The sequence below is a fragment of the Rutidosis leptorrhynchoides genome, chromosome 4 (genome assembly GCF_046630445.1).
Source record: "Rutidosis leptorrhynchoides isolate AG116_Rl617_1_P2 chromosome 4, CSIRO_AGI_Rlap_v1, whole genome shotgun sequence".
Classification (NCBI taxonomy): domain Eukaryota; kingdom Viridiplantae; phylum Streptophyta; class Magnoliopsida; order Asterales; family Asteraceae; genus Rutidosis; species Rutidosis leptorrhynchoides.
In genome coordinates this window covers 384,832,514-384,844,501 of record NC_092336.1, presented here as the reverse complement: position 1 = coordinate 384,844,501, position 11,988 = coordinate 384,832,514, and the positions used below count along the sequence as shown (strand labels likewise).

Here is an 11,988-nt window from a genome sequence, read left to right as displayed (position 1 = left end):
GTGTGGCTTGCAGCTTTGAAATTCCTTGTAAGTACACCCATCTCGAACGACAGGTGGATTGACAGGCGGTGGTGGTGGAGCTTGGGGTTGTCTTTCAGCTAGTGCAGCAGCGACTCGCTCGTTAATCATTTCCTCAATTTGTGTCGCGGTGGGGATAGATCTCCCGTTGGCCATGATGTTCTATACAATCATTTTGACTCAAGTCAAAATCCATTATGCAAATAATAATAGTACATTATATAACAACCAACATGAAAACAGCACAACACATGTTGATTAAATAACGCAAGTAGATATAAGTACCACAAAACCATGAGATGATAACGTAAATAGAACACTTGCGCAAGAAGTAAGCAACACAAATTCCATTCATTAATGATAATAAGTTCATACATTACAATAAGTTCGTACATTACATAAGTGAAATATGAAATTACAAAAGAAATTACAATACAGAATCTAGTACTAAGTCCTACGGCGATGGTGGGTACAAGATGTCCAAAACATGAGTCAACTGCTCCTCGAGCTCAGTAACTCGAGTCTGGAGAATCTCAATCTCCCGCCTCATTTCCTCATTAGAGGAAGATGGTGGGGCAGGTGGTGCTGGCGGTGCAGGTGGAGCCGGTGGTGCTGAAGTGGATGGTCCGGCTCTGGGTGGAGACGGTAATATCTGTGAGTCGGCGGGGTACGGCACCAGCCGTTTACGAGCAGTGATCCTACGACGCCGACCATAAGCGTCAGTGACAGTACGACCAGGAATTATGCCAGCGAAGCGATACCGCTTCTTCGGCGGGGTAGAAGGTGCCTGAATCGGTCGGTCAGCGGGATCCTCCTCATCACTGGAGTCGTCAGATGAGGTGTCGTCTGAAGAAGCATCGGTGGAAGAACCGTCGTCTGAATCATGCGGTGGTGGCGCGGGTGGCTCAACATATCCGAAAGCGGCCAACATCTGTCGGTGTCGGCCTGGCGTAATCACGGCTAAGCGGCCGTCGGCAGTGCGTCGGCAAGGTGTGCGCCAGTGATTACGGAAGGGACCTTCCCCGAACTCCGCGGGGATCTCCATGCCACCAATGCGAGCCAGTTGCCTCGGGGGTCTGGAAGAAGACGCCGGGATAGGCACACTAGAGCTAGCTCCAGAACTAGAGGCGCCGGGGTCGCCAGTGGGTGTCGGGGCCAGAATGTCGGCAGCAGCAGCAGCAGCAATAGGTGCAGCAGTGGGTGGAACAACGGGGCCTGAGCCGCTCGGGATGTCAGCAGGTGGAACGTCCGACATCTGAACAAGGAAAAATAAATTTTCCATGTCAGTATGTCATAAAGCAAGCAAATAATAGGCCAACAGTTTAAATCATGTATAACAATAAGTAGCATGGCAATATCAGTAATCGTACAAAACTAGCATGCAATCGAAAGCAAGTAATAGCATGCAGTAGTGAAATCACGTAGTAGCATACGGCATATAGCAGTAACAGTAAGCAGCAGCATGCAGTAAGTTCAGCGGAAACAAGTAAACCAACAAGTTGTAGATTAGCCCTATTAGTGAATCCTACTCGGGTCGGTCTTAGACTCACTAATGCATCCTAATTCCCTACAACCAATGCTCTGATACCAAATGTGACGCCCCGTACTAAATCATCATGTACGGACCATCATCAACAGGATCATTACAAGGTTAAGTACTATATGCGCTTTAAAAACAGAGTTTGCATTCATTAATAAAAGTGACGTCATAACATACGTCAATTGTTTTACAAATCAAAAGTATGCTTCACTAAGTAGAAGCATTAAATAAGGGTACGTGACCATAATGCTCGTTACATAACATAAGTTCATAAGTAAAAAGTTTGAATGCAACATAAGTAGTCATGCGATAACAACTCTAGGCAGCGGGTTCTACAGCACGACTAGTAAGATAGCGGAAGCGACTTCAAGCACCTGAGAAAATACATGCTTAAAAAGGTCAACACAAAGGTTGGTGAGCTATAGTTTAAGTATAACAGTAATGTAAGTAGGCCACGAGATTTCAGTGCTACAACGAGCGTTTCAAAAGTATGTAAAAGTATATGCTTAACCGTGGGCACCCGGTAACTAACTTAACGTTTAATGTACCCCCTTAAAGTGCACTTGGAAAGTGCGTATAACCTCGAAGTATTAAACACTCGTTAAATGCTAGCGCTACTAGCCCGAGTGGGGATGTCAAACCCTATGGATCCATATCTAAGATTCGCGTTCACGGTTCAAAAACCAATGATTAAACGTTACCGAGCTAAAGGGAATGTTTCTGCCGTTATATAACCCACACATATATAAAGTTTAAGTACTCGTGCCTAGTATGTAAAACATAAAATCCGCATGCATTCTCAGTTCCCAAAATAAGTTAAAGTAAAAAGGGAATGCTATAACTCACAATGATTAGTAGTAATGGTAAGGTAGTAGTCGGAAAGTGGTGTGCAAGTAACGGTCCAAACGTCCTCAACCTAAGTCAAATAGCACTAAGTCAATAAGTCGTCTCAAAAGGTTTACAAGTACGTAATTAAGGTCATAAGGGTCATCATCAATCATCATTAAACAAAAGGTAACAAGTAAGACTCGTTTATGAAAGTCGTTTAAAACAAAGGCTGAATTCGGTCAGTCACCACAGCCTCTACCCTTACTGAATTAAGGTGAGACCAGTGGTCATGGCTCCGTCTACGAGTCCCTTAAGTGTGGTAAAATTTACAGAAGCAAACTCGTCTTGGTTTGACCGTGGCGACGGTCTAAGTGCGAGTAGGTCAGAAATTTCTGCACAACGTTAAAGGACATGGTAACGATCGGAGGGCCATAAATCCTAAACCGTAACTCGGATTAAGACGAGTCCTATATGAAAAGTTATCTACTCGAAAAGTTCTATCTAAAAATAAAGGTTAGAACAGCCCAGGTCTACTGGTCTGTTCCAGAAGCATCAGGTCAGTAGGTTTTGGACAGAACAGTGGGTTTTGGAGAGTTCCGGTTGTCTCGGTGCTTGATGTTCATCACGGTTCTCATTCTTGATGCGTATAGCTTCAAGTGTACAACTCGTTGATGTGTTAACATCATTTTGACCAAGGTTTGTCCATCATAACTCAAGTGCAAGTGTTGTAAGTGTTTGATGAACCAAGGTTACATCAAGGCTTAGTTTCAACACTTACATGAACTTTAGAAGTAAAAACAAGTTATAAACTTAAATCAACAACTAGTAAAGTGTATGTAAGCTTTATAGCTTTTGTTTATGACAATTTAAGAAGACCATAAGCTAGATAACTTAGATCTTTCAAAGGTATTTGAAGTTGTAACTTGTAAGTTACACTTCTATGTTCTTGAAACTTATAAGTTAACTTTTAAGTTCAAGAGTATGAGATCAAGGCCAACTTGTAGTTCTTGACCAACAAACCAACAAACAAGTAATTTAAATGCATAAAGTAAAGAAACAAGTTAATTAAACAAGTAGCTAGTTCAAGTGTTGCTCATACTTTAAAGATTCAACCCAAGTTGATCTTTAAGTAAAGTAAACCTTAAGTTTACTTCCATGACTTGCAAGTATGATTTTAACAACAAGAACTCATAATCTTTGAAATAAATAAAGTAGAAAGCTAACTAAACAAGAAGATGATTCATAGTTGCTCTTACTTTTAAAGATTCAACCCAAGTTGATCTTTAAGTGAAGTAACTTCAAAGTTACTTCAAGAACTACAAGTAAAGAGTTTATACAACTATGAACTTTAATATTTTGAAACAAAATATGTAGAACATAACTAGATAGATTATGTTCTTGAATGTTCTTGTTATAACAAGATAAAGATGAAGAAATCAAACTAGTAAGTTTGTTCTTGAAAGTTAGAAAGTAAGTAACATATAACTAGTAACTACATGTATTCAAACATTAAGTAAGAACAAGTAAACAAACAACAATTGATGATGATGTTTAAGGGGTAAAAGGCCACGGTTTTAGTAACCAAAAGAAGAAGAAGAAAAGTTCCTAGTAGCTTACAAGTATTAGAGAAAAAGAGAGGAAAGTTGAGAGGTTTTCAAGTGTGTGTGTTTGAAATGAAGATTGCAAGTGAACAAGTGAGTAAAAAAAAAGATTTGAATCTCTTTTGTGTACTCCTAGCCCACGGCCAGCAGCTCCCAAGGGGAGTAGAGAGTTGTTTGATGGTTACTTGGTGGAAAAGCTTACAAAAGTTGGGTAAAAGGGTGGTGTTCATGGGGATAATGAGCCAACTATATTCCAATTGAACAAACTAACTAGTTAACCTCCAAACTAATACTTACAAGTAGCAAGAGTGGGCTAATTAATCCATAATATAAGTAGGGTGGGCTTAGAAGCCCAAGTCAAAAGTCCATTATACTAATAAAGCCCAAGTGCAAGTAGTTTAACAATTAAATCCAATTAAAGCCCAAGTACTTAACTAATCACCTTAGTTAATTAAAATGATTAATAAAATTAATCATGAATGTAAATAATATCTTAAAATATTATTCGTGCAAGTTCCGGGTGTCACAAAGACGTTTCGGGCATTTAAAGTTCAAGTACGGGCAATTAAAGCAACATGTAAATGTAATAACATACATTCGTTTAATCAAGCGTATTAATAATAATAATTATTAATAAATAACGTTGGAAAAACCAGGGTCGTTACACATACACTACATCTTTTATTAAAACATTTATTTCGTATACATATATAACGTAATTAATTCCGTAAAGAGAACTCACATTTGAATAATAATAATATAATAATAATAATTATAATTATTATTGGGTATTTTGTAGAAGATTGTACTATTTGTTTTAGAGTTTATACATATGGTCATGCATGTGTTTTATCATACGGTTGTACATAATGCCTCAAATATTGTACATATGGTAATGAGGTGTTTTATCAAAAAGTTGTACATTATGTTTCATATATTATACAATTAACATGTTAATTTTTTTTATAAATACAGTTAATTATTTTAATGACATCATCACAGGGGTTTAAAATTTTCTCTTTTATTTATGAATTTTTTTTAAGCTTAAATAAGATTTATTTTGGCATCATAATTTTAGAGATATAAATTAAATGTACAACACATGACCTATCAAACTTTTGATAAATATTCTCATATGAAAATTTAAAAAACAAATGTCAAACATAGCTAAAAATCAATGACTTTAATAGCACTTGCACTAAAAAAATAAAATCATACTACATAACGGTATGCTTCTTTTAATATTTCAAAACAAAATTAGTAGATTTTTTTAAGCTTATGGAGTGTAAGTCTCATTTTAAAATTATATTTTAATATCTCAAGAAAAAAAATGATAGATTTAGAAGCTTGATTTTTTAATTATGGTAATAATCACTTTCTAAATTATTTTATGTATTTATTTAAGTTATTAATATATTAATGACATCATGATTATTGTGAAGATGACATGTGTCAAATAATGAATTAAAATAGAATTATGATGATATCATCATTTTAGCAATTTAATAGAAAATATAGATAGATAGATTAATTGATATATGTAAAGTTTTATTACGAATATGTAATACGAGTATGTAGATAGATATCCTGTATCTATCTATCTATTATATTACTACAGTATAAAAATAAACAATCAAAACATTAACACGAAGTATTTCGTTGACTCTAAAACGAAGCAAAATCATCACCAATTCAATTCCAATTAATTAATCAATGGCGTCTTTTAAGCAATCACTCTTGATCATCTCTTTAATCTCACTCCACCTCACAACAACCACCGTCACCACCACCACCACCACCGCAGACATCCACGACATCCTTCCAGAATTCGGTCTACCAATCGGAATCTTACCAGACGCCGTTGAATCCTACACACTGTCACCAACAACCGGCGAATTCAACGTCAAACTGACACGCGAATGCTACGTTAAGTTCGATGATCAGACGGTATACTACAGTAAAAGTATTAAAGGAAAATTGAGTTACGGATCGATATCGGATGTAACTGGTATTCAAGCTAAACAGTTGTTTTTGTGGTTGAGTGTTACGGGTATGGATTTGGATGAAAGTGATAATATGATTGAGTTTCATGTTGGTGTTTTGTCTAAGAAATTGCCTGCTGATATGTTTCAAGATGTGCCTGAGTGTAAGAGTAAAGCTTTAGTTCATGATCAAGGGTTTGATCAGTCAATATGAATTGGTTTATAGGTAATGGTTTTGACTTTGTTTGATTGATTGATTGAGTTTTTGAATTTTTGATTGATTGTTGGATGAATTGTAGGTAAAAAACTGGAATTGAAGTAAATTGGTGTGAATTCTAATGATTGAATTTTTTCAATAAAAAAAAAAAATTTCTAATAACTGAATTAATTGAATTTTATTTTGTTTAGTACCTAATAGTATATATATTTTTTAGGCATTGAGTAGCTAAAATATAGTACGACTTTTGCCTACTTGAAAACTTGGAGATTGAGCGTTTCTAATTATATTAATGTATATGTATATGTATATGTATATGTATATGTATATGTATATGTATATGTATATGTATACTTATTACTATTGGTTTTTCTTTTGTAGATTGGGGTTTTGATTTGGATCAAATCACTAGCTAGTTGAAATCGGTTTAACAAACTGATTGAAATTTAATATGAGTTAGAATCGGTTATGGAATTGATCGAAAGGTTTGTAATTGTCAACATTATTGAAACCCAACCAGATGAACACCCCTAATTATTGAGAATTTACTTACAAATTTTCAAAAATGTGATTTGTCATGATTTGATAACACTACCAAATAGTAGAGCAACTAATTGAGACGCTAATCTCCAAGTGACGTTATATTAGTTAATGCAACCGTACTTTAGAATTTTAACTAGTATAGCTTCAGGGATATATGGAAAAGTTTCATCAACGTTTGCTACAATTGCCTTCAAGATGGATGGAAACATGTGTGGTTATGAAGACCGCCACATACTATTAATACTGTTAGGCTTTTATGCCCTTTAACCATCCTAATAGCCTAGTGGTTAGGGTGATTCAAACCTTACTAGCAACATATCTTGGGTGGCAAGGGAAGGGGTCAGAAGCCGTCACAGGTTAACCTGGTTAGTCCGCGTACATCCAAGTAAAAAATACTGTATTGGTTTACCCTTTAATGCCCTTTCTTTTTGTACTGCTGACTTTACCCTTTGTTTTGGGTGTTTAGAGGTAAATTGAGTTGTTTTGTGGCTTTGTAAATCACAATCATTATCTTCAAATTCATCAAATTTATTGTTTCATAAAGAAAATAAACCAAGATTTGCTTTAAAATTGCAAGAACTGTGATTTATGTTTGCTGTTTCTGCTAAAGGTTAATCTAGAAAGGTGGTCTTTTATACAGAGGTCAAAACAAAACATTTTTTATTATTTTTTGCGATATTGAATAGTAGAGCCGCATATAAATAGTATTTAAGCCTTACTAAATCAATTAGCCTTGGAAGATCAGGGGTTCCTTTACAGCCAAATCACATCTGCAGCCCACCAACAATATGGTACTTCCATTAATTCATAGTTAATGCTTATCCGATGATGATCATGGTCATTTTTTGATTGTGGATCAAACCCTTCAATGTTTGTTGAATTGTGTGAGTGGTTCATAGCTAGAATGTAAGGTATTATAAATGAACATTTCTTAATATTGTTGATAATTTTGCAGGGTTCAGGGCTAAACTTCATTCTACGACATATATGCTAGTTTAGCTATGAAGTCAAGATACTTGCTCATGAGTGTTCATGCTGTTAGGTATGTGTATTTTAAGTTGTCCCTGTAACTGTCTACTTTGTATGTATCGTAAATATTCTTGTTGGTAATATTAAAAAAAAAAAAAAAAAAAAAAAAAAAACTACGATTCCTTTGAAAGTTACTCCTTTATGTTTAGATTCAATCTTTAACAGCAACTAATATATCATGTCAAACAATAGTTTTATAAATACTCTGAGTTCTTTTTATTTTCCGTAATAGAAAATAAAAAGAAAAACTCATTCTGGAATGTTATTATTCAAGTTGTAGGCGCTGCAGGCCAGTAAATAATTTTGTGCCAGTGGTTGGGCCCTGAGTTCCTTGCAAGATGTCTCTGTCTAAGACGAATATGTAGTGGTGGCCAGGGGTGGGTTGGAAACAGCCAGGAAATACTCCTGCTCGGGTGCGTACATTAGAGTATGAGGTCGATTACTCGCCCTCCCAGGTAGCCCGAACAGGGAAAACCTTCTACCTTTTACATATTTAACCTCTTAATACATGTACAGTAAAACATAAATGGAACTGGTATGTTATGAAATGTTACTAATTGCGATAATCAGCTTTCTACGAATCATATAAGCAATTGGTTCTTATGGTCAAGAACCACAGAAGTAAACAAATGACTTGCATTTAGCATCTTGTGAGCCAAAACGAATCAATTATACGAGCCTACGCAAAAATTCTTTACATTTACAGATGTAACAACAGACACCATGTTAAAATTGTTGCCAATACCAAATACCCGGTTTCAAGTATTTGATGTGGCGGGGAAACGCTCCCAGTGGGACTTGCTGGTCCAAACGTACCATTACTTGTATTTGAACTGTTGAAACACACATTTTATACGTTAGATATTAAACTAAATAAACAGATCAAACAACGGTTTAAAGGTTACTGTTCACTCACCTTCCTGTAAATATGCAGATTCCATAACCTGTAAGAGTGAAACATAAAGTGATTTTTGTCAATCCACAACAAAAAAAAGGGTTCATTTCATAAAGTAATTCTCCAATTCATCAGTAAACGTTGCTCATTTAACTGATGAATTGTTTGTTTAGATGTGTTTTATCTCGAAAATATTAAATATCTGACGAAAACAACAACAGGTTAAATAGTTGATGGCCACCCAAATTTGAATGAAGCATCTTAAATTTAACGGGTAAATGGATAACGTTTCCTATTCAGGCTATACATGTGGTAGTGGAAGGAGAGTACTTTAAAAAAATGTTATTAATTCAATAATGGTTTCAGTAATGATAGTGAACACATTATCTACCAATAAATGTGTCAAATGTAAGAAGAAAAATGTGTTAAAAGGTAAACTCAACCTGGACAACAGTGACTCATTTCAAACAGAAACTTTTTTGACCTGTTACCCAACCTGCCCATCTTATCAATTCTACTATAATCTAAAACGATGCGAAGAGTTATCAGTACGTACTTGGATCAACACTAGTTGTTACAGCTGTGCCACCAAAATCGCAGGTTCCACCAACGTCGCGCTTTCTTTGGTAATAATCATTAAAAGCGTACGAAGCATGGTTTTGTATCGTATTGGGCAGAAAACATGGCTGCCCAGATTGAATAGCGGTGCAGTTGGCCTGCCCTTGACCACACGCCCAATTCAAACCATCCTGCAAGCTAGCGGGGTCCGCCCCCTTTCTAGCAACACAAAATCCACTCGTTGAATTCCCCGTCGAATTACCAAAATCAAGATTATAAACCGAACTCCCGTTACTAAAAAACACTCCGTAGTTTGGCCTTTTGTCTTCATCAAACATCTCGTAAATGTACGAGTTCAATAAAATGGAGGGTTGACTCGGTGGGCCCGACCCAGTCAAAACCCGCCGAATCAAGTTATTGTTAAACGTCTCAGCGTTTTCTACAGTTGCGTCAGTTTCGTTGGCCCCACCAGATGACGGCCAACCTGTTTCAGTCACGATAATCGGTATCACAGAAGCATTATAAGTAGCTATGGAGTAATAGGTAGCATCCACCATAGCTTCAAGCATACTTTCATAATGAAAAAGAGTGTTCGGGTCAACGATCTGTTTGACTACTGGAAGCGGTTGAAAAAGCGCATACTGAATCGGAAAAATCCCGTTGCTTTTTACATACCCATCGTACGGATAAGCATTTAACATGTAAAAAGAATTGGTGGTTTTCAAGAAATCAAGAATCCCGGAAATAGTTGAATTTAACGAAGCGTTAAAAGTTGCAGTAGATGGTGGAAATGGGATAGGGATTATATCCATTGATAAAGGCGTTGAAACTTTAATCTCGTCGTTTAAATTTGAAGCAACCAAAGCTTTATGAATGTTGTTCATAACTGTAACAAGAACGTTGGTTGCAGTGTTTGGGGTTGAAGAAAGAACTTCAGTACCAACAGCAATTGCAGTTATATTAGTTGCTGGTTTAAATGCTGCAACGTGTGTGTTAATCCACGTGGCAGCATTTGATGGTGCTTTTGCGATATCCAAGATTTCGTTATTGGTGACACTAACCATAACTTCGATCCCGGTGTCTGATAGTGCTGTAAGCAATTTGGTATCGGAATCAAAAAGGCGCACGTGTGTTATTTGATGGGCTCTGAGGATGGCCACCACCTGCTCAGATGATGGTAGGTTTGAACCACTGTTTCCAATATTTATTCCTACAAAAGCATCTGCGAATTCGAGAGTATGAACATATTTGAAAACATTATAAACAGTATATGTGAGACTAAATAACAAATAATCAGATAACTATTTCAGTGCTATATTCCAAAAATCTCCATAATCAACATTTGATTTCAGAAGGTTGAATATTTTCCACACATTGTGACAGGTCAACGTGCCGATAATACTAGAGAAAATGAAATTTACCTACTGCAGTAGACAAATTAGCAAATATAAGCAAGAGAGATTTAAGCCACAATATAAGCCTCATTCTCCCAAGTTGGAAACTTGTAAATTAGCATTCTTTAGCGCCAAAGTTCATCAGTATCTGTTAATTGCAACATTAGCCGAGTGAAAAAGAGACATAATCAAACACAGACAACAATAGCACAATTGATAAAGCTATTTAAATATCACAAAGATAACTAAATTAAGAAACTTAAATATTCCTGGGTTATAAAAAATGAATGCTAAAAAGCACAAGATATGAAGAATCTGAATTAACTCTGCAGACAACTAAAAAGTAAGTAACTTTTTGTATTCTATGTCCATTTTTGTCAGTAAAGGACTGATCTTTGAAGTTCTTTGCAACAATACAATAAAAACCCATATCAAAAAATGCTTTTTTTCATACAAAAATCACATTTTTATAGGATTTCTTGAAAAAATTCAAGAAAACCACGGAAGAACAGAGGAAATAGAGAAAGAAACGAATACCAGCAGTTTAATACTCAAAGATGGTTGTACTGTGCAAGTTTTCAGTAGCCAAAATAACAACAGATAGTAATAAATGGATATATATGGAGAGAATCTAAACCAGTATGAAACTGTTGTTTAAAGGATTTAAAGAAAAGCTAAAAACTTTGGGAATAGTAGAAAATAAAGTCCTTTTATAGAACTTATATATAATATATAATATAATATAATATATAATATATAATATAATATAATATAATATAATATAATATAATATATAATATATAATATAATATAATATAATATATAATATATAATATATAATATATAATATATAATATAATATATAATATATATATAATATATAATATATAATATATAATATATAATATATAATAATATATAATATATAATATATAATATAATATATAATATAATTTATTGCTTAATAATTGTGGACGACAAACATAGCCCACCACCCAAATATCATATTTTTTCTATATATATCAACATATATAATTTAAACATAATACCTGTGCACTCAAGATTGTAATTCCTTGTTTGGCTTTTGTTTATAATAATTTCCACGTTACCATGGTTCAAAACTTCACTAGTTGCACATCTTAAAATGGATACAGAAATGGTCGAAAACGATCACATAATTACCCATTAATACCGGTTAGGCCGATTACATATGTGTGAAAATAATCACCCTCACCGGACAACTTGAACAAAGAAAACTTCATCTGCTTACGACTTTTGTTTATGAAAATACTATCATACAAACATTAGTTTATCTTTAGCGGTTTTAAAGTTTAGTAAACAATGATTTTTGGGTGTATGAGATAAGAATATGGAACCTAAAGT

The 11,988-nt window shown here is 35.0% G+C and overlaps 2 protein-coding genes across 3 annotated transcripts; one reads left to right on the top strand and one right to left on the bottom strand.

Moving 5' to 3' along the window:
• Window positions 1–5,601: 5,601 nt before the first annotated feature.
• On the top strand, window positions 5,602–7,820 carry LOC139844604 (uncharacterized protein At5g01610-like). 2 transcript variants are annotated; one of them, XM_071834836.1, is made up of 2 exons: window positions 5,602–6,195; window positions 7,685–7,820. In XM_071834836.1, the coding sequence occupies exon 1, from the start codon at window positions 5,701–5,703 to the stop codon at window positions 6,181–6,183; it is 483 nt and encodes a 160-aa protein (XP_071690937.1). In that variant the 5' UTR covers window positions 5,602–5,700; the 3' UTR covers window positions 6,184–6,195; window positions 7,685–7,820. The 2 variants fall into 2 exon arrangements, with proteins under 2 accessions (XP_071690937.1, XP_071690938.1); XM_071834837.1 differs by lacking the exon at window positions 7,685–7,820 and adding an exon at window positions 6,269–6,285.
• A 513-nt stretch (window positions 7,821–8,333) lies between these two features.
• LOC139843996 (glucan endo-1,3-beta-glucosidase 4-like) lies at window positions 8,334–11,182 on the bottom strand. The gene is made up of 5 exons (XM_071834194.1): window positions 11,143–11,182; window positions 10,633–10,753; window positions 9,210–10,433; window positions 8,675–8,702; window positions 8,334–8,591 (listed from the first exon to the last, which is right to left on the bottom strand). Exons 2-5 carry the CDS (start codon window positions 10,694–10,696, stop codon window positions 8,459–8,461), a joined length of 1,449 nt encoding a protein of 482 aa, XP_071690295.1. The 5' UTR covers window positions 10,697–10,753; window positions 11,143–11,182; the 3' UTR covers window positions 8,334–8,458.
• Between the last annotated feature and the right edge of the window lie 806 nt (window positions 11,183–11,988).

Bases quoted from the DNA above. Each gene is read 5' to 3' on its own strand.
- LOC139844604 (XM_071834836.1), top strand. From the start codon at position 5,701: ATGGCGTCTTTTAAGCAATCACTCTTGATCATCTCTTTAATCTCACTC.
- LOC139843996 (XM_071834194.1), bottom strand. From the start codon at position 10,696: ATGAGGCTTATATTGTGGCTTAAATCTCTCTTGCTTATATTTGCTAAT. The intron at 10,434-10,632 runs GTAAATTTCATT...TCGAATTCGCAG, and splicing joins TAATTTGTCTACTGCAGTAG to ATGCTTTTGTAGGAATAAAT. The intron at 8,703-9,209 runs GTACGTACTGAT...TCACTCTTACAG, and splicing joins AACAACTAGTGTTGATCCAA to GTTATGGAATCTGCATATTT.